At 44.3% G+C, this 27,600-nt stretch overlaps 1 protein-coding gene across 9 annotated transcripts in view; it reads right to left on the bottom strand.

Moving 5' to 3' along the window:
• Nucleotides 1-1,923: 1,923 nt before the first annotated feature.
• ADCK1 (aarF domain containing kinase 1) overlaps nucleotides 1,924-27,600 on the bottom strand; it is a 74,936-nt gene continuing 49,259 nt past the window's right edge. For all 9 annotated transcript variants that reach the window (XM_040067158.2, XM_040067159.2, XM_040067157.2 and 6 more), the window contains 7 exons: nucleotides 25,351-25,509; nucleotides 21,420-21,578; nucleotides 18,079-18,195; nucleotides 8,539-8,688; nucleotides 8,111-8,308; nucleotides 4,339-4,532; nucleotides 1,924-2,946 (listed from right to left, as the gene is read on the bottom strand). In XM_040067158.2, the coding sequence (XP_039923092.1) occupies nucleotides 2,775-2,946; nucleotides 4,339-4,532; nucleotides 8,111-8,308; nucleotides 8,539-8,688; nucleotides 18,079-18,195; nucleotides 21,420-21,578; nucleotides 25,351-25,509 (1,149 nt within the window). In that variant the 3' untranslated portion in view covers nucleotides 1,924-2,774. The remainder of the gene's footprint in view (nucleotides 2,947-4,338; nucleotides 4,533-8,110; nucleotides 8,309-8,538; nucleotides 8,689-18,078; nucleotides 18,196-21,419; nucleotides 21,579-25,350; nucleotides 25,510-27,600) is intronic.

Consider the following 27,600-nt stretch of genomic DNA (forward strand, 5'->3'; position numbering starts at 1 on the left):
CCAAATATTCCCTGTTCTCTGACTGCTGCACACCCCCAGAAACCAATCTGAGAGGCTGCTGGTTCCCCGCCACTTTCAGAGTCAGGACCTTCCTCAGGTAGCAGAACTAGCCGTCATGTGGTGGGATTTTGAAGGAGTGAAAAAACACGCATGGCTGAGAACATACTGTGAGCTTGACAGCCAATGCAAATGACAGCTACGGGGAGCCCCTCCACAATGTGGGAACCTCTAGAAATGAGGGCCTAAATGAGGGATGAGCTTTCACTCACAGATGAGAAACACAAACAGTGCTCTGGTCAGTATATCCAGCCATGAAGAGGCAAAGGCATCTGCAGAAGCAGCTACAAGATGAGGATGTGCAGTTGGTGACCATTACTAGAGGGTCTCTGGGACTTTAACAAGGCACACCAGGCCAACTTTCTGAGAGGAGCTCTACTTGATGAGAACAAGTCAGGTCCATCCATGCTGGCCAGCCCACCAGCAGTAAGTGCCTGAGCAAGACACTGATTCAGCCAGACTGCTCACATGAGGAGAGTTAGTCATGTACAGACAGGCTGCAGCACCAGTATTCCAAGGCCACAGTGACTCTTTGTCAACACAGGAGTCTCATCCTGCAATTGCCACCACTCCATTCCCAGATGCCATCATACGAACCAGAAGTCAAGGGAATCTCTGACCTGTCATTGCATGGGTTGGGGACAAGCTCTGCAAGGACATTCAGCCTTAACCAGGGTTTCTTTTTTGCTCTTAGAAAAGATCAGAGAGCACATCACTCCTGCTGCTGCCCCCAAAGTAGGAAGGGCTCATGCCAGGATCAGGTGATTGACTACACAAAGAGACCTAAAACCCACATTCAGTAATACCCTGTCCAGAACTCTGCCAATCACACACCACTTCCTGGCAGTCCCAAGCCAGCCAGTTCTGCCAACATGCTTGTGAATGGACACAGCCACTGTCTGCACATCTGCAGTCCCCAAGCCACCATTTGTCCCTGCAAGCCCACCAGCAGCCAGGCACCTTTTCTGGATGACATTCCTTCCCTTTCCCAGCAAGATGATTGATTCACCAGGGATTCACATACACACACACACCCTGTCCCCTGCTTCCCTTCCCAAGCAAATGAATTCACTTCAAGGTAGGGTCTCACACCTGTGCAAGTTGGGAAATTGTATGGAAACAGGGAGAGTAAATGGCCTTCTTATGGCTTGCTCTCAGGCACAGTTTGGTGCCTGGTAACCCTCAGCTTAACAAGCTTTCTGACAGTAGACGGACATTCCCATCCTGTCTTTCATGTCCCCTTTCACCGAGACAGTTTATGAGAAAAGCTGAGATGATGTGGGCAGTCACCTCCATCCACCCTTCCTAGCCAAAGGAATTCTTACAAGCACCAGATATGTCTTCCAGTATCTCAAATATGCTTCACATAAAGCAGGCCTCTAGGTGGGACCTTCTGGTAGCTATCCCACAACTGCAGAGTCAAAGCCATCAGACCTGTCACGTCCACCACCGAGCAAATGACAGGTTTTTGTCTGAGGCCAGAGCAGTAAAACATCACAAGCACTGATGAGGTGAAATGCTCACTGTGGCATGAGGCTGGTGACATCTCACAGATGTGCTGCAGTGCACTCCCACAGGCAGGGAGGAGGCAGGCTCAGCGTGGATCTGAGCAGAAGGGCGTGAGGTGTCCTCCCACCAGAAAGATGCCTCCTCCTCCTCCATCCCATCCCAACACACACCTGATGCAGTACCAGAGGACTCAGATGTGGTATAAACTTTTTGGATAGAGAAAAGACCAAGTGGACATTTTGATTACAAGGAATTGCCAGCACTGGCTGGAATCAGTCCCTTGTGGAGAAATGGAAACAGGACTTAGGTTAGAGGCCCAACATAACTATTGCACAGACGAGCATCCCTCCCCCAAAGGTCTTTGATACAACACATTTATTTTGTTTTGTGGAAGTATTGCACAGTACACATACATTACCAGCAGTTTCAGAGCCCAGAGTCGTCATTCCTACTGTCTTCCCTGTTCTCAGTTCTTCCTTGAATTTCAGAGGAGGGGCAAGATCACTATCCTCTTCCCGCAGTTTCACCTGCAAGGAAACAGTCCAGGAGAAGTCCAAAAATAGAGGCACTTGCTGACAGGACTAGAGATGAACCTTAGGAAGTTGGACTCCCAGTCCACCACACTCTCACCATTTGAGTCCTCTTTCCCTGGTGCTGGAAGAGAAAACCCTAGTGACAGGTCTCCACAAGGTCTCACTCTTCTGAGAAACCTTCTGCACACCTGAACAGAAATCAGACTAAGGAGACTGCACAAACTAATATAAATCCTATTGCATTTTAAAGGGACTTACCACCTCTCTCTGAGGGTCTGAGAAATGTTTTGGGGCATTCTAGGCAGGGCTAGGATTCTCTTAAATTCTCTAAGATTGTTTCAGAAAGAGTCAAAGAGGCATTTGCTTCCAGCACAATCCCACTAGAATCTGAGTGGAACTTAACCTGCACAAATGAGTAAAGAAGGTATCCTTTCCTGTCTTTCCTGGCACAAGGTATCATGCACCTACTTTTCTGAAACCACAAAACAGTAGGGCTCTGGTACCAATTCAACCTCTCTGTGCCACAGAGGAAGCTAATGCTGTAAAAGAAAAGGACAGTGCAGTGTGTAATTTGGAGTAAGACCCAAAAATAGACAGAAATAGTCAGAAAGGCAAACGTGCCATGGAGAGCAGAAGGGAGGGAGGGAGCACCCGGGCCTCTCCCACCAGTTCATGTCAGTATGTGAAATGGTGCATCCGTCTCAGGAGAGCAATGACCCAGTTCCCCAGCTGGGACCCCTTCAGCCACAGAAAGAGTTCATATAAGTTGATCTGCCACAGGCTTAGGGCTTCTGTGAGTGAGATCTGGGCCCTCCTGTAAAGCGAGTGACTCTTGCTCCTCTGGTACCTAGAATGAGAGAAACAGCTGCATTAGATCCCACAGGAAACAGCCCAGGAGGAAAGAGGCCTGTCCTACATCTTCTGCACAACTGACCCTCCCGAGGGGTGGGCACTATCCTCCATCTGGAGATTCCCCAGGAAGCAGGGATTTTCTCTAAGCAGTGCTTCTGAGGAGCTGGGGACCACCTTTCTTGGAGTGAATCTGGCAGAAGAGACAGCCTGCTCCCTTGAGAACTCAGTTCTCTTCCCACTGTGTGTAGTGATCCTGGGTTATGGCATTCCTCTGCTTCTATACCCAGCTTCACTTCAGCTCACAGGAACAGGTGCACAACTTTTATTGCCTTTCCTGATAGCACACTTGTAAGAGTCCAGCAATCCTGACACGCAGATTCCAGGAAAAGTATTTCTCCACCTTTCTTTAGCAGGGGCTAATTGGGATTCATAGGTCCCTCATCAGCCCAAGAAATAACTGTTATTTCATCTACAAAGGAGGACAAATCTGAGGCAGAAGTGCATTGACTCACAGAAAGAAATCACTTCCACAACTCCTGTTCCTGGCTTTTAAGCATCAGCCTGATCTTCAGTCAGACCAGTCCCCTCAATCAGGCTGCCGTGAATTTCAGATCTGTGCTACTCACAAATACTGCCCAGCGGTAATGTTTGTAATGGGCAAGAATCTCCTTCCCCTCCTCTGGGGGGACAAATCCTAAACCCTTAACCTAAGGCCTCCAACTCTATCCCCGTCCCCAGTCCCAGGATGACAGGTTTGTCCTCTGGAGAGGCTGATGGATGTAAGAACAGCAGAGGCTGAGATGTATAACTGAGGAGGGATAGGACCACAATGAGGGAAAGAGATCCACAGCTAACAGTAATAGGTCAAGAGATTAAGTCAGAGCCTTGTCAGGCCCCCTGAGATGGGCCCTAATAAGCCCTAATGGCCCTGACTAGCCTGGAACCACCCCCAACACTCTGCTCATAGGCCCATGAACCTCAGTTAATCTCAGACCTGCACCTTCGGTTCCTGCCTGAGCTACACTGGAGGAGTAATTGCCCTCAGTTCATGCCCTGCTGTGAAGCCCCATGGCCTGGACCTCAACTCACATACTGACCTCTTTGCTTGACCTCAGCCCTGCTTGACAACTGCCAACATAATCTACAGACTGACTTTCTGGTTTATTCTTAGACCTGCCCCAACACTAGGGTGCTGCCTCATCATGTGGACTTTTGACTGGATCGGACCACCATCTCAGGGTCTGTCCTGCTTGCCTTGCTCAGCTGCAATGGGACTGGACCCTGACAGGCCTGCTGTACCTGGGATCTCCCTCATCTCCCAGACCACAGGGACAGTCAGATCCTGCTACTCCCTGTCTGGCCTCTGATGCCTGGATAAGAGACTCACATGGAAACAGCTCTGATGCAGCAGCGAGACATGTTGAGGAAGGAGCTGGCACTGGCCCGTGTGTGCAGGGCTGACTCAATCCCCCTTAATAAGTCATTGGTCTTCAGCAGAAGGAGCATCTGGCGGGGAACATTGTTGAGGAGCTGGGTGATCTGGGGCAAGTAAGCAGCAGCGTTGGACCGGATCTCCATGTCCTGTGGCCAGCCAGGTCATGTCAGGGAGAAAGGAGAGAGAAGGTGAGAGTACATGGGAAATCCAGGTCAGATGCAGTTGAGATTTGCCAGGGAGAGACAGTGTTTTAACAGGCCATGACACTAGGCCAGAAGCTACAGAGCTCAGTCCTGCTTTCCTGCAGACACTGGGCGCAGCACCCACAGCACAGATCAATCCCGCCATATCCCATCTGCCCCTCGGTGAGATAAGGACCTATCCCCTCACTGGCAGCATTAATGGCCTCTCAGGAGAACAGCCATTCACTGCTATCTTGGTTCCTGGTCCTAGACAGCCTGCAGCAACCAGATCTCATTACTGCCCTTGGAGACTTCTCACCTCACCAGCCCCAAAACTGGCAGAGTTGCAGGTAGTAGAATTGCTCAGGAAGGTGAAAGCATGCAGCAAAGACAACCAGGCTGCTTGTTCTTTGCTGCCCCACGCAGTTGATGACTCTATGCTATACTGATGGAGTCATTTCCAAGGCGTAGTTTAGTCCTCTGTCCTCAACACAATTCAGGAGAGGTGAGAATTATGCACTTAAGCATCACGTTAACCCAAAAGATCAAAAATCATCAAAATGTCATCTGTCAGATCTAGTTCTATATCCTGTATGACAGCAGCCAGTAGCAGATAATTAAGGAAACAGTGCAGGTCCAAGGCAATCTTTCATTTTCTCTGGTTCTCCAGATTCCAACAAACACATTGCCTACTGTAAGAACATAGTGATAACTTAGGGGCTACAGCCTGAGCCACTTAAGATGAGCTCCTCTCCAAATACAGCCACCAGAGCATGCAAGACAGTCAGTCACGCCTCTTCCTCCTGCTTTTACATCTGAGAGTCCCCTCACCATCCCAGTAAATGTAGCACAGTGTAGCTGGGAGCTGATCCTACATGCATACCATGTCCCTACCTCTTCCGACAGAGGCCGTGACATAAATCATGACATGAAATCCAAAGACACATCCCTGGAACATCTGAAATCTAAAAAATCCAGAAGGATACATGCAGGAGGGCAATAAATAACTTCTTACAGGAAGGGGGCTCTACAGCCTTCTCTCTGGAATGAGGGATGGCCTGTATTACATGATACACTCACACTCACTCTTTGTGAACTTCAAACTTATTACAGAGGAACAGACCTGCACAAACTGAGTGTGCAGGTCATAATGGTCAGAGATGTACACAGCTCATACACCACCATGGTTGCTTTGCTGCTGACAAACAAATCTTTGTGTCTTCCTGCCTCCATCACGGACCAGATATACACAAGGCTTCAGCAAGAAGATGCTTAGCTCTTCTAAATGTTCTGTTCCATTATTTGTTGGCAGAAAATTCCTCCCTGATTATCTCTTATCCCTTTTCCCAGCCAGCATCATTGCAGAGCCTACACTATTTTCCAGACATAGGTTTTCTTTTCTATTTCTTTTTATTTTTAGCTCCAGCTGCTTGTCCACATCACAAAACAACCACATGATCTGTCATCAGAACTGTCATCTTCTGTCAAGGGCAAAGCCTGTGTGCAGAGGAAGAAATAAGCTATGCCACAGGACCTGAGAAAAGCCCCTTGGCTGCAGCTGCTGAGGCAGGATGCAGCATAAGACATCATAAATTTAGATGAGATGAGGCTAGCAGCCACCCTGAGCAATCAGCTGCCTGGCCCCGGCTTAAGGCAGGAACAACTATACCTATAGCAATCCTCTTACATTTGCCCAGCCTGCACTTAAAACTCTCTAGTAACATGAATCAAAACCTCCCCAGACCATCTGCACTGGCATTTCACCCCTTTGCCACTAGACCTGGCTTTTCTCATGTTTAGCTGAATTTAAACTCACGACTACTTGTCCTGCTTTCAGCACTCTTTAAGAAACTCGAAAATCACTTCCACAACTCTTCCTGACCTGCCTTTTCTAGATTTTTTTCTCACCTAACTTGCTCAGACTTACCTCATGGGTTGCATCTGCTTGGCCACTAGTCCTTGTAGATTCCTACCGGACTTACCCATTTCATCAAACCTTTTTTGAGATTCCGTGTCCCAGACTGAGTACAGCACTACAGATAAGATTTTGTTTCAGGAAGGTTGCTTCCTTGTCTCACAGGCTGCTGTCATGTTTATACATCCTCAGGCACACACCCTGGAGCTCTGCACTGATGGTACCTGCCTGCACAGCACTCAGCTCTTGCTGCTGATAAAATCTTTCAAATTCACCTCTAAAGTAAGGGCAAGCAGCAGCTCATTTCCTAATGCCACAGCAAATCTGCTCAGCTCCCCATTATCTGCTGCAGGATTATCTAGTTTCAGCATTAATTGTGTCATGTAGGCAAAGACAAGAGAGCTGGTTCCATACACACAATTCAATTCAATGACAAAGTTCATTAGCACATACAGGGTACCAGGTAGCTGCAGCTACACCTCTGGTGTAACCTTCACAAGCAAGCTGGGAATAAACATTGCTCACTAACTCAGATTCAACACTGGCCTTGTAGTATTGGAGTCAATTTGCTTTGGCACCTCTGAATTTTCTTCTGGAGCTACCAGTTCCAGAACTCACCAGATGAAGCACAGATCTATTAGATAGCCATTGTATTATTTCTGATGTGCAGAAAATTAACTCAGATAATTGGGAGGGGGTCCATTACCCAAGGTATCTGACCTACTCATTGCTATGGATAATGGCAAGCCAGTACAGCAAATTCTGCCACATCAATCAAAATGAAGGAACTTTTAGAAGAGAATTTCATAGGACAATATTATAACGCTGCTTAAATGAATTTCATCCTCTCTACTACAGATGTGTGCAGATAAAAGCAAACCATAGGATACAACATACCTCTAGTTACAGACACTTGTCTATTGGCTGAATCACACCACTTTATTTTCTTCTCTAGAAACACCACAGTTGGCAGGGCTGCTGCTGTTCTTAAGGTGCGGTATTGTGTGCATCAGGTGTGCAAGGAGGCATGAGAAGGATCCCAGCACGTGTGGATATGAAAGGGTGGAGAATGTAAGTGGCAATTTCCCAGATTTCTAGTGATTGAGTTGACAGGATCTGCAGTTAAGCAACCTTGACTCCAAGTTAATAGGGTTTTTGATTGGGAGGTAATTTCCAGGGGTTTTTAGGAGTTTATATCAGTGCTGATAGTAATTTACATGAATAGTGAATAATGCATTATCCTTCTCATGTCTCCCCTCTAAACCTTTGTCTCCTTATCCTAGCCTCCTTGATGGTTTCCTGCACAGCTGCACTCAACATTTTTTTAAGAAAAGGACAATCTACAAATGTTTCCCCAGCCAGAAACAGTGAACACTGAGGTAATAAAATATTATACAAAATTTAAGCAGTCCATGACAAGTGATTCTGGAAAATTAAATTCAGCTACTATAAAACACATTGCAGGAGTCCTGGCTTTTTCTAGCTCAGTTATCAATGCAGAAATTGCTACAGTGCTGCCAGGGGTTGCCCAGCACTGCTGTACTATCAGTGGTGCAAGTGATTTCAACAATAAAAGGTACTGAAGAGAAGGAAGAGCACACGTTAGGGAGGGACACACAACACCTACCTCGCTGGCAGAGACTGGTGACTGGTCAATACCTCTGTTGACAGATTCCCAAGATCTGGCAGTCAGCATGCAGGCAAAGAGAGGATACAAATCCCCTGCCCCAAGCCGCCGGCTGTACTTCTGCACTCTCTTCATATCAGCCTTGATGAGGGCCTGCCAAAGGCGGCAGTAGTCCATGCGGAATGACTCGCTCAGCACCTGAGAAGAGAGACATGGTCCCCAGAAGCCCACAGAGGACAGGAAACAGGGGGAAAAGTCTTGCACCCCTTACCTGTGCTCTATCCTCCATTTCAGAGTCAAAAAATATCATCGGAGGGTTATGGAAGTAATAGGAAAAATGTATTTGTACATGCTTAGAGGGACAAGGCTGCAGCCTGATGTCCAAAGGCAGCCTCACAAGGCCCTGGAAGCCCCTCAGACCTACATACCTGGTAGAGCCCATGATCCAGGAGGATAATGTGAGCCTTGCCAGAGGCCGGGCACTTCTTCACTAGCACGTTGCCTGGATGTGGGTCACAGTGCACAAAGCCATTCACAAAGATCATTTCACTGTAGAGCTTCCCCAGGTTGCGAGAGATCTGTGAGGAGACAAGAGATGGTCACACACTGCCACCCACAGTAGGGTGGCTGCTGGGGAAGGGAGGCAGCCTGTGTGTGACAATCCATGAAGCAAGGGTCAGCACATGCTGATATCCCCATGCAGATCTCCTGCAGCTCCTCACACTGATGGAGGCACAGGGTGGCTGCTGGAATCTAGAGGTAGCAGGGCAGTTCAGGGCATTCAGGGAAGGATCCATGCAGGGAGCACCATAAAGGTGTTTGTGGGATCACAGGTTATTTAAAGACACTTGTCTAGCATAAAACAGAGATAGTAGGCAGGACTGGGGTTTCTGGTAATGAGGAGGAAAGTGGGACAGCAAATATTGGCAGACGTGTTCACAGCAGCATGGTTGCTGCTGGGGTGAGCGAGACTGCTTGGAGAAGACTCAAGTGTTTCCATCCATGGATGGCAACAGGACACGTTGGAGAAGGGGCAGGTGGAGACTCAGCCAGTCAGTCTGCCCACCAGAATGAACATGGGTTCCCTCGTCCCTCCCTCCATCACACTGTCCCCCACTTTCCCTCTTCCTTTCCTCAGACCAATGCTAATCTGATATGCAGTGTGTGTGAAGAAGCACAGAAAAGCTGTTTAAAACATCCAGTCACTGCTGTGTACCTCCATACTATTGCTCTTTATCATCAAAAGATGTTATTAAAGTTAAAAACCTCCTAGGAGAAAGCAAACATCCCCAGGGCACGGGATCAATCGCATGCCCTGCACTAACACAGCAACCTTGCCCTGCCATCCCACCACCAGCCCTCCCTGACATCCCAGAGAGGCACAGTGCTACACAGCAGAGTGCTGAACAAGCAATTAAAAGACAGTCGTTATAATTATTCCAAGCATATCTCCAGACACACTCTGTAGGCAGCAAACTGGCAGCTGTCCCCATAAGCAGAGGTGGTAGAAGAGCTAACAGGCATAGTAATGACAGCTCATCCTGCAGAAAACCATACAGACAAGAAAGGGCTTGCTTTACACATCTCTGAAATGTGGCCACCTCTGACAAGAGCATTCACTACGAATAGTGGCCGAGTAACTACAAATGAAAAAGAACAAGAACTCTTCCTGCAGCACACCAACAGGGACAGTGGTAGGATCAGGTGAAACAACCTTCTGTCCCTCAAGTGGGACCTGGAACCACTGCTGAATCAGGTGAATGCTGGCCCGCCCCATGATGAATCACCCACACAGACAGAAGAGCACAGCCCTGTGATCTCCTGTAGTGCAGCTTCCTGAACGCCATGCAGGTGTTATTTTAAGTACTGACTAAGGGGAGTGATGTTTCCCTTCTGAATCACCAGCAGAGATCACCAGAGCTGTGAAGTGACCCTGATAAGTCTCCTTGATGGGCAAGCTCTAAAATTAGATAGGACCAAAGTACCAGGTGCTGTGATCTCATTTAAGTGCTGAGCAGCCCTTGCTAACAGTCCAAGGACATGCCTAACAGTCTGTTTTAAGCCCATCACGTCACTCATTCACAAAGTCTCCCAGGGACCCATGCACCAGAAGGAATGGACTGAGACATTATGACTGATCACAGCATCAACCCTGACGCCGGTGCACACTCTGGGCTAACACACTTGGCCCTCGCTGTCTCAGCTGCTTGTCCTCCAAGGGCACGGAAATGCACAGAATTATTGAGGATGAGGACTTGGGGACAACCTACGGCCCAACATGATGCCTCACACCAATTTAACACAAGTCCAGACAAGGGCTGACAGTTCTGCAAACCTATTGACTGGCCATGGCTGAAGGGGTTGTGCAATCTCCATCCTTAGAGGTTTTACAGACCTGACTGGCTAACACCCTGAGTAAGCTGGTCTGACCTTACAACTGACCCTGCCTTAGAAGGAGATTTGACAGAAGCATTCCTGAAGTTCACTTCCAAACCCAAGTATCCTAGGATCCTACAAAAATGCCTCTCACCAGGTTATCCATGCCACCGTCATTAACAGCATCTTATGATATGGCTCCAGATGCAGAGAAGGTCGTCCCTCCTGAGTCACCATCAGCAGAAAGGTGACTAAATGGATCTATGATCATAGCCTCCTGCAGCCCTAATGCAACACAAAAGCAGCCTGAGATCCATCTTCCCATCCTCCTATGGAAACAGAGGGGCTATAGCCCTGTTCAGACTCACAGGCTGGGTCATGAGTAGAAGACAATGTTCACTGCAAGATTCCCATCCTCTCTCTCTTCCCTCCTGTACTTACATTTACCTATTCCCCAACATGCAACCTTGAGTATCTCCAGTATCTTCAACTAAACTTTATTACTTCTTTAAGATATATTAATATATTCTATACTATTTCATTAGCACAGAGAAGATATGTTACAGGGATTTATGATTCAAGCATATAAACAATCTTCACATTTGGAAGAAATTTACCATGGAGCTGTGGTGCACACTAAAGTATTTTCACATAATTTTGTCTGTTGCCATACCTCTAAAATAAGATAGAAAGACAGAAATTTAAAAATAAATTAAGATAGAAAGAAACAATACTGTCAAATTCTAAACAAAATAGGAAGCTTTACACTCTAGGTCTTAAAGTGTAGTATGTGAGTAGCAACCTATCATTATAATTCAGACAAAGGGAGGTTCACATTTCTTGAAAAAAGTTTAGGAAAAAAACATGAAACCTTTATATACATTAATTCTTCAGTACTGTGCCTTGTCACTTCAGGCCTTTATTCCACCCTTATTGAGAAGGCCACTGGATAAATAATATCTACAGAATTCACTCTGGAAGAACATGGCTAGGAGAAATAAGAAAACAGACTTCTGAAAACCTCTGCTCAGGAGAAGGGAGGAATTCAACATGCATTTAGGCTATGCGAGACCTCAGGGTGAAGGTGCATCACAAATTAGAAGAAAGGTTGCAATAATTTACAGAAGCAAAGACCACAGTTAACACACAGTCTTTTCGTTATGACACAGAGAGGTCATCAATCCTTTCCCTGTTTACCATCCAACAAAACAAGGTCTTTATCATTACCAGTGTCCCTCAGCATTGTTCTGCTGTACACTGTAAAAAATAATAATCTTGTAATAACAGTCTTGGAATTCTGCATTCACTTCCAAACACCTCATTAACTCAAGAGATGTAGACTACACAGAGGGAGTTCAGAGAAAGCAAATAAATGAGCAGGATGCAGGAGGCATTTACTTGGGAAAAAGATTAAAAGAGCTGAAGATTCCAAAGTTGGCTAAGGAATGGAAGAGGATGAACAGTCTACCAGCTAAGAGTTTGAATAGCAAGGAATCAGAAGCACCTGTAGTTCTGTAAGTGCTACAAGAAATACAACCGGGCAAAAGCAGGTGTAATTATGAAAGGCATAATTTGGGCATAACGCATAAGAACAAAAACTATGCTGATCAGCAAGCAGAGCATAGCTTGATATATCAGGATGACATCAGGCTCTAGATATGGCCAGAGGCATGTCCCTGCCTATTGCCAGAATGTGTTTTATTGCCTAAAAGTTAAATTTGCCTGTCTGTGCTGCAGCAGAACATGATGACTACAGTCACCAAGGGAGCCTGTGGCCTTACCAGTCAATGCAAATACCAACCTGCCATTGCCAAATTATGTGACATGACCATGACACTGTGTCAGGCAAACCACACATTTTCAGCCCAATGTTTTCATTTTGAAAAAAAAAAAATAATAAAAACAGACCTGAGGAATAAATAGATTGCTGACAACAATCAAACAATGGAGTGACAGATACATGTATAACAGCCGCACTTGGGAGTAACTGTTCACTAACCTAAGTGCATGAATTGCTTTTTACGTACTCAACCTGGCAAGGATGTTACATGCCACAAGCTATTCTATGTGAGTTATAAACAAATACAGAGGAAAATAAGCATGCAGTGCAGACATTAAGGGTTGTTACTGTACAGCATCATACAGTCCTTCTACAAACTGGCCAGGTTCACCAGAAAAATAGAAGACAGAAAGTATGACTTTTGGTAGCTGTTCCAAAAATTTATGCTTTAGATGGTCAACATTTTCCCTAAATCCCAGCCTAACTTCAATGATGTTCAGTTTAAACCATTTCCTTAGCTAGCATAATCCTAGAGTTTAACTAGCTCTGTTCCTCTCCAGTATTTACTAGCCCAGTGTGTCCACCAGTCAGATAATACTCAGCATAATAAACAGCAGAAATATGCCCCATTTTCTACAGGATGCTCCTTTACCTGGTGTGTCCTAGGAGTCCACCTGCCTTTTGCAGTTGCACTGCACAGGAAAGACACACACCCTGTGACTAATATCCTAAAGTTAATTCTAATACGGCAGTTCCCTCTGACAAACTCCCAGTACATTTAAGAAACTCTCCTCATTAGTTTTCAAGCACATGACTTTTCCCTTGACATGCCATGTCCCTTTTCACCTCTTTCTACCACTTTGGTCCTCAAGGCCAACAAGTGCTGTTGCTACTCTGGTCCTCCTCTACAATGTCAGACCTCCCAGCTTGGTGTCATCAACAATCTCCTTGATACAGCTTTGCTTATGTTGAGGTCACCACCAGTTTGTTACATGAGATTTGTTTGAAGAGCAAATCTCACAAAACTCTACTATGATAATTTCTCTCCACCATTGCCTCTATGAGTTTCTTACCTACTTTGCAATTTCTCTACTAATCCCCACTTTTTCTAGTTAATGTAGTCATAATATGCAGCGTACCAAATAATTTAACAAGTACACCTACTGCATTTCTGTCACCTAACTCAGAGGATCCCAAGCTGTAGTGCAGGTACCAGCAGCAATATATTTCTTCTTGTATATGTACACAGCCACAATATGTTGTTGCCATCTGTTTTGAAAGCCTAGACAACCTGTCACCCTGTATGCAACTCTCCCCTCAACAAATCGGCACACCCGCTGACAGAGCAACGTGACAGTAACAAAACTCTAGAAAAGTTCATCACAAGTGAGTATCTTTAAAAACACCAATACACAAGAGTTAGGAAGAAACCTCCTACAGTAAAAAGCACATATATCATGCTCATGGGTGGCATGATATAATGCAACGTAACAAACCAGCCTGGGTTATCTGGGGAAAGTCACTGCTACTTTCCTGGACTTGTAAGCAAGCTGAAGGGATTCTGGCTCCATGCTTCTAACTGACATGAAGAAGAAAAGCACAGAAAAAAAAACACTGTGTCATGGTCCTGTAGAGATGATCTCACTGCCTGCGCCTGATAAGTCCTAGATGAAACTGCCTGATAGTGCATCATCCTTTCTCATCCAACCTCCATCTGTGACTGTCTCTTTAGATCAGGAGCAGATACTAGTCTCTGGCCTTAATTTGGCTGTAATATTTGCCAATTATTTTAAGAGATGGCGACACTAACTTCTATTGATCTCATTAAAAGTAAAGGTCGTTGTGCAGCTCATTTCTCAGGGCTCAATATTACCTCCTCCGGCCAAAATAATAGCATTGATTTTGGAACCTTAATCGAAGGTTAATTGGATTGAAGACTGTATTGGGTTTTTGCTTGCTTTCATTGCTGTTATTACAGCCATCGTCTAAGGTTTTGTTTAATTCTGCTAGGGCAATTCTGCCCAATTAAACTGGTGTCAAATTAGCAAAGGGTGTGGATGGAGAACAGGCACAATTTGAAGCCTTCTCTGCCTCTACTCTGAAATGGCTCTTATCCATAGTAGATTAGGGTGGTTACACAAGAGATCTGATTTCATATCTGCCCTCTGTGATCCAGTTGTGAGGATCAAAAGTGCTCTGTTAGGCAGTACTATTACTATGCAGTGATCTAGCATCACAGCAAGATGATGTTTGAATACACTTGATGTCATTAAGACATAGGAATAGTTTTTAGGACTCCTGGAGTGCACTCCTAGCATACCCTGTACTCTCTGTTGGGGACTCAGGAAATTATTTTCATGCTCAATGCTCCATCTTCCATGGCATGTAAGTGGGGAGAAATACGCTGACTCATCCACCCAGGGAACTGAGGCACTAACTCATCAAGTTTGCACAGATTCTCAAAAGGACACAGCTAGAGAAGACTAGTCATTGTGGGTTTTATTATTTCTTGCATCTCTGTCAGACCCAAAATGACCATGGGGATCATCTCCCTTGGCTTTAAATGCAGTTGTATTTCCTTGGTTTTAATGTAAAGCATCTTGTTGAGACTTAAGCAATCGATTGACATTGATGTTCAGTACCTACTTTCTGTAAGAAACAGGTCTGTGTATAATTTAACTCTTTTACCAGGTGGGTCTGCATAGTTCAAAAGCTGAAAATACTGGAGGTCACTATTCCTGCTTATCAGTGCCTTGTGAATTCCACTAAGCTTCAGACAAGATAGAAAGTAGGAGAATATGCAAAGAAACCTCTCCCCAGACTAACTCAGTAAGTGCAAAGATAAAGAATAGCCATTTTCCCCAGAAACAGTGTTGTTCTCCATGCTCCGATTCATCTAACACTTGAGTGTTATAAGCACAAATACTTGAGACATGAGAGGTTTCCACTGCTGACAAAAGGATCCCACACTGGGAAATCCCACTTAAATTTTAGCAGCTACACAGCTACAGCTCATGGCTCCTGGCAGAAGGGTAAATCCCACACTGAAAGCGTATTTCAAGTTGCAAACCTGTCAGCTACAGGAGGATACTGGGCTCTTTATCAAGCTAAGCAATACCGTTTCAGTGCAGAACCCATTTAGTAACAGAAAGACGCAAAAAGCCACAGTAGGACGGAGTAACAGATGGCAATAATTGTGCACAGTAGCTCATCTTAAGTACCTTAGCTGTTTGCTTTCAGTTCTCAGCTGGACAAAACACTTTTCTGACTTCTGAATCAACCATGGCTCATGACCAGGCTCTTAGTGAGCTGAAGTACGTGGCATCGTTTCCTTTCCTTGACTCAAATCCAAATCAGGCTGATCATGGGGACTCTTCCCTTGGCTACCTGAGCTGGCTGGTTAGTTTGAGGCAATACAGCACATGCCATGAGCGCATCTGGAAGCTCCACAGGTCCTAGAGCCTGCAGATACAGCAGCCGCTGCAGAGACAGGCAGAGAACTCACAAGAAAGGACACAAAGAACCCATGTAGCAGACCAAAGATAATGTTAAGATTTGAATACAAATAAGATCTCTCTAAATGAATCTGGTATAATCAGAATGGATGCAAAAGGAACATTTGTGCCACTTGGGATCCTCTTTAAAAAATCCATGCTCTAAGTAGCCTTATTGCCCTTCCTACCATCCTGTATACAGTATGCTACAAACCCCTTGACAGTCTAATTTTTCTCTCTTCCCTGCTCTACCCACTTCTTCCAAATATACCTTCCCAACCAAGACTGCAAATGTTATTGTCTTTAAAAACAGGAAGACCCCAGTTTCCATATGCCCCCTTCTTACCCCTGCCAGGTTCTAGTCTTCCCTTAAAATTCCTGCCAGCTCATTCTTGGTAACTCCCCTCTCCAGATTTCCCTTTCTCTGTCAATATCCTAGTTGCATGTTCCTTCTCGGCTACACTACAGTGTACAAGTACACTTGTACATGAATAAGTAACTGTTCCACAGGCAGATATTTCAGTGTTTGCACTTGTCTTTAAAATCAAAGCCTTCTCTGATTAAATGCCATTACAATCCAGCACTTGGACGGATCCAGAGAGATTAATGTGCTTTTGGGCAGCTTTAATGATAATCCTGCTACAGACGGTATTAAGTAAATGTCAGTAACCTGGTTTGAAGGGAGCTTTCACCTCAGGGATCCTTTCCATTTAGAGGAGAGGCTCAGCTTGCTTTTCAAGGCTGCATTGTCACAAAAGAGAAATCCTGCTTAGTGAAGATTCCTCTTCCTTCACACCATAAAACAAAATGGAGTAAAAATGATAGAGGGATTGATAAAATAAATATATTTGGGTGATTTATAGGGAGTTAATGCATCTCTTGAAAGCCAAGATTGCTGTCATATTATATGCCAGGTCACAGTTTTGAAATCTGGGTTGCCACCCCCTCCTCATGCTCCTTTCAGTATCTGCTGCCTTTTGCTCATCTCCCCACCACGCCATGCAGCCCCTCACCCAGGACAACAACAGCAGCAGCCAGTAATTAACCTAAGCAATATTTGTCCCCATCTGCTGCACCTTGCCACAGGAGAAGTCTGGGGTGTACACTGCCCCTACCTCTTACTGTGGCCATAATAACAGACCTCTTTTCCCACCACATGATTCTGACAGGCTCAGTATTCTCTCCTTTCTACCTTGCTTTGTTGGCAATCAGTAAAAGTTAATCATTAATTTCAGGTGGTGGGGAGGGAAAAGGAAGAAAGAAAATTCAGTCCTTCCACTGAGCTGAGTAACATCCTCTACCTGACAGATGGCTGGAACTATCTGAGGCTTATACTTTGCAGTAGTAGAAGTCTGTTGACAACTTTTTAAAAAATACTTCTTAGCTATTATTTAGAGACCAGCTCAGACTCAGGAAAGTACGTGATTTTACTGCTGCATAGAACATATTGCACCAAGTCAGCACAAAAACAACCTTCTCAAAGGCATGAATAAATAAAAAAAAATAGCAGAAACTTTCACCCTACATTGCTCCTATCACAAGCAAAAGCTTCTGCAAGTTAAAAAAAATGAAATTAGCTGTTTCTCTATTACTTTGCTACCTCCATCAGTCTGAGAAAATTCAAAGAAAATCGCAGGGAGCTACACTATGCTAACTACCTCAATCTCAAAATGGATCTACAGCCTGAGATCTATGAGGAAGCCCACCTCAAAATCTAAATGTACAAACTGCTCAAGAGCCCTTCTATTAATGCATCAAAACAGGCCCCTCTGACTATCTCAAGCCTTGAGAAATATCCATTCTTCTATCTGAGCGTGTGGGCTAGATTTCACCTCTGCCTATAGCAGAAGAATAGGATAAACTCAAAGAAACAACTCTCTCACTTTGGACTAGTTGACTTGCCCAGATGAATGGAGCTGACCATGTTTTGCTACAGACAGAACTTTTCAAATCTCTCTTAATAGCAAAGTCCACGAGATAAAAATTAACAGAAACTGAAGTTATTCCTTTAGGATAACAGGAACTTCCACCTCAGAACAAACCATGGGTGTATTTAATGTAAGAGTATGGTCATCTTTCACTGTCTCCTTGAAGATATCCATAGCTCTGCAGCCTACAGGAGAGTGTTCCTCAAAAGGGATTATGTACTTTTCCAAAGTGCACAAGAACAGACACCTCTCAGATTGATTGCTCTGTTCACATTTGTGTGTGCTTACTCTTCTGCCCCATCCCATCCTGTCAGCCTCCATTTTGCATCATGGTCAGAATCAGTTTTGCATTGCTCAGCACGCCCAATTCAGAGACAGCTGAGAAACTACCTCATTGACGTTGATGCCGTTCCTCTCCATATAGGCCCTGTCATTCACTTGTCCCCCTTCCATAAACTCCATGAGAAGGACACGCCTTGTTGAGAGCTCCCAGTAGATCCTGGGGACCTGAAACAGAAACAGATGGGTTAGGTTAGGCAATAGCTTGGGAAAGGAAGGAGAATATGTCACACAAATCCCAGAAAAGGAGTAAAAATGGAAGCAGCTGAAGCAAAGACTTGGCTTTTTTGATGAGCACAAGAGAGGTAAATCCGTCTATAAGCCTCCTCTGCAGGACAGCAGCAATGTGTACCAGGATAATGGGCCAATTCAACTACAGCAGGATCTGATCTCATGCAACATTTCTGACCACGCTCTACAGGATTCTGACCACCTCCCATTCCCAGCGATGTCTGAGATACCTTTCTTACCTGCTCTGCAGCTCCTCTAGCTGGGCTGTTTAACTAGTACCTATTGCAAGTTCTGAATCATCCACTTAGCTCCTTTAGACAGGAACTGCGTTGTTTGCTACACACAGGGTCCACATAGGCAGCTTTAAAAACTATAAGCCATCATCATAAACTGTATCTCCGCAGTGCCCCTTGGAACACGAACGCCTTTGAGCTGACAAACCCTGCACACTTAGGCCATCTGCAATTGAACTGGGAGAAAAATCGAGTGTCACAAACAAGGGACTTGTCACAGAAACCCTGGGAGACCCTTAACTATCTTATTGCCAACAACACAGTAATGAGCGTAAAATGTCAAAGCACTTTTCATTCAAGCTGTGGTAGATCAAGCTGAGTGAGGTACCAGAGAAGAGGTCTGGTGTCATCCAGGGAGGCAAGTGACAAAAGGCACAGGCTGGCTCCCCATTCAGCCTCCCTCTCCAGACAAATCTCTCCCATGCTGAAGTCCCAATTGTCAAGAGCCATTTTGCTGAATTCCCTTTCAAAATTCCACGTTACTGTGTTGACCAAACCCTCAATCTACCCAAATCTGCTTTTGCACATGGGTGAAGCCACACATGTACATTTTAGCAAAGACATAAGGGAGCTCTGCCCACTCCCATTACTGTGCCCCAATAAAGAGATAATAATTTTGAATTGTTTAAATAGTAAGCCAGCTGTGCAGTTGCCTCTCCTCACCCTTCTGATTCAGCCATGGGCTCAGGACCAGCACTTTGGGGTAGGACAGGAAGCGGTAAGAGGTGTTGTCCATCAACTGACCCAAACCAAGGGATGACCAGCCAGGCCACTGTAGCTCCTGAACAAGCAGCATACCTCCAGAATAAGCAGCATTTGTTGTTTTTAACTATTGACAATATCCCAGTCCCTTACAAACTATCTGCTTCCCTCCTTCTCCTGTCCTAGAGAGCACTTCTACTTTTGCATGTGTATGACACTTTACATCAAAGGCTCCTTTGCTGAGCAATTTCAATGTCCCTCAGACCCATCATTTAACACTCCTGGTATACTTTGCATGTGAACCTTGCTTAGACTTTTGATGCCATAGATCCACTACGAGCAAGGGGAATTCAGACACTCACAGCCTTCCCAGATTATCTGAATGCCCATTCTTTGCAGTTAGATTGGTAAGAAAGCCTCCTAACTCCGAAACTAACAGTTCCCCATCCCATCTAGCTCACTGAACCCTTAGATCAGTTCCAGTGACACTCATTCTTGTCCCAGGGTTTACATGGGCAAGTCAGTGGGCTTGTAAAGTGCTATTCATACTGTCGAAGATGCCTCTCTCAATCACAGCCAAATTCTTCAGTGATTTTTTTAATTACTCACAGATGTTTGGCTCTAATGCTTGTGTGTGGATATAATTTATCTCTGGCTTTAAAAGCTCAAATAGGTTCACAGCACAAAATCTGCTTCTCAGCTTTCTAGCGAGTTTAGTAAAATTTATTATACAATGCCCAATTCTTCTGTTGCTTTTAGATGATGAACACATCTCTGAATTGGCAAGTCAGACAGGAGGATCCATTATCTAGCTATCTCAAGTCATTTGTTATTGTTACACATACTGATATCATGATAGCTCCTTACCCCAGCAAGGAGGTGATTGGCCATCTCCATGGGGATTTACTTCACAGCATGCTACTTGCAGTTGCAAAGGATACACGGATACACTCTCTAAGGTGCATCACTTCTGATCAACGCCCACTCAACAAAACCATTGGCCTCTGGCTTCCATGTGGTGGCTTTTAGCTATCTGTGCCTCTGAGAAGGCCACTGCTGCCACTGAGCTCCAAAAAGACTGCTCCAAAGCTGACATTAGGCAACATGGAATTACAGCCCTTACATGGAAGAAGCAAGGAAAAATGGATAGATCAGCCTGGTAAAGCTTAACAAAAACTCACCTTATTTCAGACACCTGTCACTTCTATCTTGGGACTTCTGCATAAACTGGAGCTGACAAGCTCATTTAGAATTGTGTATGCAGGAAGGTCTACAGCAGAGTGCATTTTTTACTGCTGTTTTGTATGTGCCATGAGCACAGTCACATCAGTGACTGTAACCATGGCATTGTGTGTATTTCCAGAAAGCACACACTCAGGCTTGTGTCTCTTGTGTGGCAGCAAAAGATTCCTGAACGTGTGATTCTGAAGATGCGACCTTATGTCTTTCCAAGAATGAGATGTGTACATGTCTGTTTGTACTTGAGACATTTGTCAGTGACCTAAGTGTGTGGCAGGGGAGGTGAGGAAAAAGTATCAGTGAGGAAGACCGCACATGGGTGCAATTTGGTTTCTCTATGAAGGTAACATGAATGCATTAGCCATAGATGTATATGAAGGATAAATGCCCAGTTCTAGAGTGAGAATGTGCTCTTTTGCAGTAGGAAAGACTCATGTGAATATGCTTCTTCCTGAGATACAAGGCGTCCTCAATACTACTTGACATCATCAGTTTCAGTCTAGCTTTTCCCTTCTACGTCCATTTCTTGCCCTCAGTTGAGATAGAGCCCAAGGAAAGGTACCATCAGATGGCTCACCAAAGAATGGCAAATCCACAGTCTCTGAACAACTTCAGAAAGAAAATGAAAATGAAATTCAGAAAAAAAAAACTTGGGAAAATGAGTAGCAGGCTCCAAAGACTGCTAGTCACAAGCCACCACTCCTGACCAAATAGAGCGCCTTCAGCAGGAAACAAACAAGCAGAAAGAAGCACGTCTCAGAGCATTGTCTGGTCTGTATCAGCAGGGCCATCTAGGATGAACAACACAGAGGGGTTGAACTCCATTCTCCCTCCTTATGGTTCCTCCATTTGGTGAATGAGGGGCATAAGACACAATAAGGGTGACTATTAATGCACATACATAGACAGAAATATGTGTTTCCTCACCTTCAGGAAATCAAAGTTTTTGAGCATATGAGCAACCTTCTCAGCATTCCTGCCTTCATTGAGGAAATCCAGCTCTAAGGGCAGATTCTTCTTAGCTTCTTCCACGAGCCACATGAACTCAAAATCTGGAAAAATCTGCTTCACAACCAAGAGGAGAACCTGAGAACAAGGAAACAATCAGTTGCATCCTTGCTCCAAAGTCACACAGCTACACCCAGTGCTGTTTTGATAAGATCATTCCATATAACTTACAGATAAAAAACCAAAGTGCTTTTAGGGTTCCTGCAGTATCACAACACAACACAGTGTCATGCCTTGGTCATGTAACACAAATTCTGGCCTATACTCCCACAGAGGAAGGCACATCTAGGAGTTAAATGATGGCACACACATCAAAGGGAGGCCAGCTGGCTGCTGCCTAGAAGTAAGAGAACAAAGCGCTGGAGAAGAGACCACATGGCCACATCTCACCAAGGGTGTTGCCCTGGAGCAATTATCTTCTGAGTCCTATAATTCTACAAGTCATTCTTTGGCTTCATTTGAACAGCTCTCAGATAATGCAGACGAGGAAGTAAGATCTTTGTTATGTTACCTCTATGTTACTTCTTCCACTGCTGAGGACAGAAAATCCTCTGGGCAGTTCGAAGAAGACAGTGGCGTTTGGATACAGTTAGTAGGCTACAGATCTTGAAATAGCGCTTCTGGTGGGAGTCAGAGGGCAAGTGGCTCTTCAGCATGAGGCAAAGACATCCTTACAAGGCTGGGGAGATATTTCTCAAGCATCATATATCCACCACATGGAATGCCATTCTTCTTAAAGGGATTAGATATTCAGCAATACAGCACCTTGAAAAGCCCAGCCAAAAGGTTCCTTGAAACATTTGACTGAAGCAACATTCAAGGGGTGAGTGAATCAACATTACACAATTGGATGGCATAATGAAAGCTGCACAGCAGCCAAGTATGCTTTCTGTTCAAACAAAGGGACAGTGTCTCCACCAGAGCCGCAAATTTACACAAGCTGACAATTTGGACCACACCTTAAGGAAATTAATTTGTTTGCCTGTTTTTAACTAAGTCATAAAACAAGTAAAAAAAACCATAAAAATAGAATGCACATTACTGTCTTTATTTCACCTATTCTGCACATTTATCTGGAAACAGAAACAGGCTTTTTAAGTGTGTGTTAATGCAGTTTCCCTTTCTCAGTCTCCACCATTGAGGTGGGAACTCCTGCACTGCAGGAGGAACATTTAAAGTACACACAGGAAGCTGCTATCATTGAAATGTATGACAAAAATAAATTTATGAACCATCACTACTCCTGTTCAGTTGTGTGACAACATTTGTTCTCCACCCCATCTCAACTTCTCTTATCTAAATGTCAGTTGCAAACTCAATGTTCCTTTAAAAATGTAATCACCAGGTTCCAGACACTATTGAATTGTATTTTTTACTGTTATATCTAGAGGCATAAATCCTTTCAAATTTATGTCACCTAAATGAAATGTAACCAGCGATCTTCATGAACATGAACATATACTTCATAGGGTCTCCAAGATTATTTTATTGGTACCTGACATGAGAAGATTAATGCATGTTTTTCACTTTCTTCAAATTCTCTTTTCAATCAATTTGCCAACTTGACCACCAGCAGGGACATCCTAACAAGTATTTTACCTAACCCTTTTCTGACATCTGTCTAACATATTGTCTTGAAATAATTATTGATATATAGAGAGCAGTGAGGTATCTCTCTCTGGGTTTATCAGATGCTGTACTGATTTTTAAAGAGTCAGCATTGATGCTGTGAAACCTCAAGTGAATTTAGGAATTTTTCAGCTACCTTTTCTTGTTCAGATTCCTTCAGATCAGCCTCTAAATAAGACCATCTCCATCAATATTTAAATTAACCTCTTTACCTACCTGCAATGTCTGTCTGATTCTTAAAGGACCAGAACATTAGCACATGTGATATGGCTTTCTATAAAGTCTAAATAAAAACAGTCTCACAGAAGGATAGAATGATGCAGGTAAGCCAACACTCCACAAGAGAGACCTTTTAAAAACAAAACTGCATGTGTCACCTTCTGAGCTACTTTCCCAATACTTGTGTATATACAACATGCGGATGGTAAACTAGACTGTCTGTACAAGGACAGTACTAAACTACCAGAAGAAAATAAACTGCCTTTGTTTCAAGTTTCCCAGGAGGAATAGTTTAAAGCCAAAAAAGACAGGAATTATTCTAAAATTATTTGTTTAAATGTCTCTTACTAGTATAAGCAGCAATCACAGCAACATGGCGTGAGGAGCTAAGTTTCTACGATATCCACTATTAGAAGAGCAAAAGTCCCAAGGTAAACACAGGTTTTGAGTCATTCACACAGAATCTTCTTATTGCCCTGATCCAATACTCTTTCATTACCTGCTCATCCTTAACCCTCGACTGCCCTTTTTCTGCCACCTTGTTTTGGGAGGGCGTGAAGGATGTCATAACCCCCTTGAGAAATGCTGTGCACGTGATGACTCAGAGAAACAAATTCACTGGGCAGACCACTGCAGTGAGTCATGGAGAAGATCTGAATCAAATTCAAATCTACAGCTGGACCAAAAGCCAGTTCAAACAATTCTGTGTTGTCAAACCAGCACTGAAACAGACAGATCCTGTCTTATTTGGACATCTCTTTGTAACCCAAAAATTTCTTTCATTATGAGTTCAAATTAAATACTCAGTTGCAAACTAATATGCCGCAACTGGAACCAGCTGTGCCTCTATGCAGACTAGCCAGAATTGCTCAAAGTAGGGTGGGGTTTTAACTACCTAAAGAAGTTTTAGTTACGTGGTACTCTGAGAGGTTGCTGTCAGAACCTTTGATTTCTGATCTTCTGTGATGGAGAACTGTGTTACTGCATCAGCAATACCCTCCAAACACTCATCAGAACTCCTCAGCTTAAGCTTCCCCTCTTTAGTACCATGGATCTACCTACCTGTCTGCCAATTAATGTGTACTTACTGTATATACAGACATATATGTATGTATGTATGTATGTATGTATGTATGTATGTATATATGCGCACTTTATTAGGAGAGCAAAGAGCTTTAGTGCTATCACTTACAGACCTAATCCTTCCCGTCTCCTCCACCTCAGCCCTGGGTCCATTTCCTGTTCTATACCATATCATTGGCATTTTTGTCTGTTGCAATGCAGTACAGTGCTGCAATTTTTCTCCATTTCCTCCTTTACATGGCTAGACTTAGAAGTTTGGGAAAAGCTACAGCACTGCACTGGGAAATAAGAGTGGTACCCACCACTCAGGAGAGGAACAGAAGCTAGGCATTGAAACTTTTTTCCTAGCTGAATCTCTCATTTGTGTTTTTGCCCCTGTTAGGTGACCCTCTCCGTATGTCACTGTTTTTGTTTCTACCACGAATGAGCTCACCATTAAGGAGCTGATCAAGAAACAAAATTGAATCATAGCAACCTCATCCACTGTTGAATCCACACTAGAATTTAATCGAAAAAAACATGCTAATCATGGATAATGATTTTCCTTGGCCACACAGCCCTCACTACAAAAGAACTGAGACAAGTTAATGGGCACACAGGGTGAAAAGAGACTTTAGGAGTCACTCTCTATTTCTTAAATCTTATATAGACTTACTATGATGTCATTCATCTTTACCTGTCTTCTCCTTCTGCCCTCCTTCCCTCTTACCCTGTTGTTCAGTCTCTCCGTCCACACAATCACCAGCACTGCAATCCTCACCAATTTTCTGTATTAATCCTGCAAGACAGCATTGATCTCTGTGGTGGTTTCAAAGCCACAGGTTGGTGTTGTTATACCTGCTTATACTATGGGTGAATGTGGTCCCCATAAGTTTCAATGGCGATTGCTCTGTAAGTTGAAGTCAACAGGTAGTTTTACCTCCATGAGCAAAATATCCTTGGAGCTCTGAGCTTGGACCTTGGGGTGCTGGATTTTCACTGCCACCGTTCTCCCATCCTGCAGCACTGCTTTGTGTACCTGGGCTAGTGATGCTGCTCCCAAAGGAGTGTCCTCAAAACTCACAAAGAGCTCTTCTATCTGCCAAGAGAAGAGAAAGAAGCATCAGCTTGGGGTAACAGAGGTTATTCTCAGGAAAGCCCTGCCCACAGGCCAGAGAGTTCATGTGCCAAAGCTGGGCAGACTCAGCCCTTTCATCTTTCTTCTGTTCCCTCTCTTAGCCTTGTCATTGTTTGACCTCTGAGAGAAGCCTGCTGAACATGCAAGTGCCTTGGAGGTGCTCTGCTTATGGAAACCTGTGACAGCAGCATGTTTCATCTTGGACTTGAAGTGGCCAGGCAGTATGTGAGAGACGTCTTCAGGCTGTCCTGAAAATTGTTTGGAGTGATTATGTTCAGCATCCTGGGTGCAGACGCCAACAGCTGTTCCTTTGCACATATTTCTTTTGCAGATATTTAATACCACCCACTATCACCCCTGAAACCTGACAGTGTGTATTCCTGCGCATTACAGCAGCAGCTAGCTTACTTGGTGAAAGCCAGCACATGACTGGGGGCAGTGGTTAAGGGCTGCATTCAGGGCAGGGGGTCAAAAATTGCTGCTTCAGCCTTGACAGCTTGGCCTGAAAACATGTTTAATGCGATGGACTTTGTACATCACACCTTCTGTAAATGTAACCAGTGCTCTCAACTCAGAAAAAGCACCAATCAGGGACAGCAAAGCATTTGGTGAGCAGGAGAGGACATTATTAACAAGCTCTGGCTGAGAAATTCAGGACTAGACTACAAGGAAATTTGCAGATGAAATGGATTTACCAGGAGCAAGGCCAGGAAGCAAAATCCAAGGTAGATGTGGGTGAGGCAAAGGCCCATCTGCCCTGCATAACACAGCACCCTGCTAGAGACCCTCGTGACAGCACCAGGCAGCGCAGGCTCTGCAAACACTACAACCATGGCAGTGCGATTTCAGCCTAGCTGATGAGCCAGGCCCCTCCACATATCCAGTCAGCTCACAGGAAGGGCCAACACAGATACGTGGCTTCAGGCACAGTTCATGTAATGCTAGTTGAGGATTTTTGTCCTGCTCTGTAGGGCAAGATGAACATAAACTCTGAGGTTTCCAGAAGTCAGCAAAGGGAACCTGTCCTACCCTTCTCACGGGCTCAACTGATTTCAAGTGAGCAGTTGAGAAGCCTGTAATTTATGCAGTAACAAAAAAGAAAGAATGTCAGTGCATTTTTATAACCTGCTTTTTAAAAGGTAATTAAAGAGGGGAGCTGCAGCAACCTAGCAATTAAATATGAATAAAGACCTTCTAAGCCAAGCCTTCATGCAAAGCCTTAAACGAATACTCTTTTTGCTGAAAAGGAAGAAAAATCCTACAAGGAGCAGGCTGTTCCCTCCTGCAGCTGCCAAGGAATGAGCCCCCTCCCACACCACCCTACCCCTTTTCTACCAGCCCCTTCCACAGAAAATTATTGTTAACAACAAACTGGAGCATTTGCAGTAATTAGATACCAACACAGACTCAGCTGCCTCTAGTAATTCACTAGGAAGGTGCATTTTTATTTATTTAATTAATTCTCTTCGGTCCTGGCGGCAAAATCAATTAAGTAAAACAACTGCATTTAAAAACAACTAGTTATGTGGTTTTTAATTACAGCAGGTCCATAATTCAAACCTATTGACATTTGTGTCTCAAGAGAAAATGTGTTCAAGACACAGGGACTTTTACCTTTATGTGAAGTGTACGTACTGCTTGAAGAGAGGATCTGTTAAGGGTAAAGATTTAAGGTGGCCAAGAGCCTGCTGGGCTGTAAGATCCCATAAGGAAGAAAAAAATACAAACAGAGAACTTGCCACATGAGGTCAAGCTGGGACTTTCTTCAACTCTCTCATTACCCACATCCTTGTATCAGAGAAATGTATCCTTTACTAACTGGTTACTAGTCTAATTGTCAAAAAGCTGGGTAACATTCCCCAAAGGTTAAAACACTGATCTGGGAGTTCACTGGCTTGAATCCAGCAAGGTACATTTATAGTAAGATCATATATAAATTGGATGAAATTCCATCTGCTCTGGATTTCAAAACCTCTTAATTGCCTACACTGTCAATCCAGCCATTTTCACCAGTACTGAATGCATGCAGGGGAAAAAAGAGCTGCACATGTT

The sequence above is a fragment of the Hirundo rustica genome, chromosome 6, assembly GCF_015227805.2.
Source record: "Hirundo rustica isolate bHirRus1 chromosome 6, bHirRus1.pri.v3, whole genome shotgun sequence".
Classification (NCBI taxonomy): Eukaryota; Metazoa; Chordata; class Aves; order Passeriformes; family Hirundinidae; genus Hirundo; species Hirundo rustica.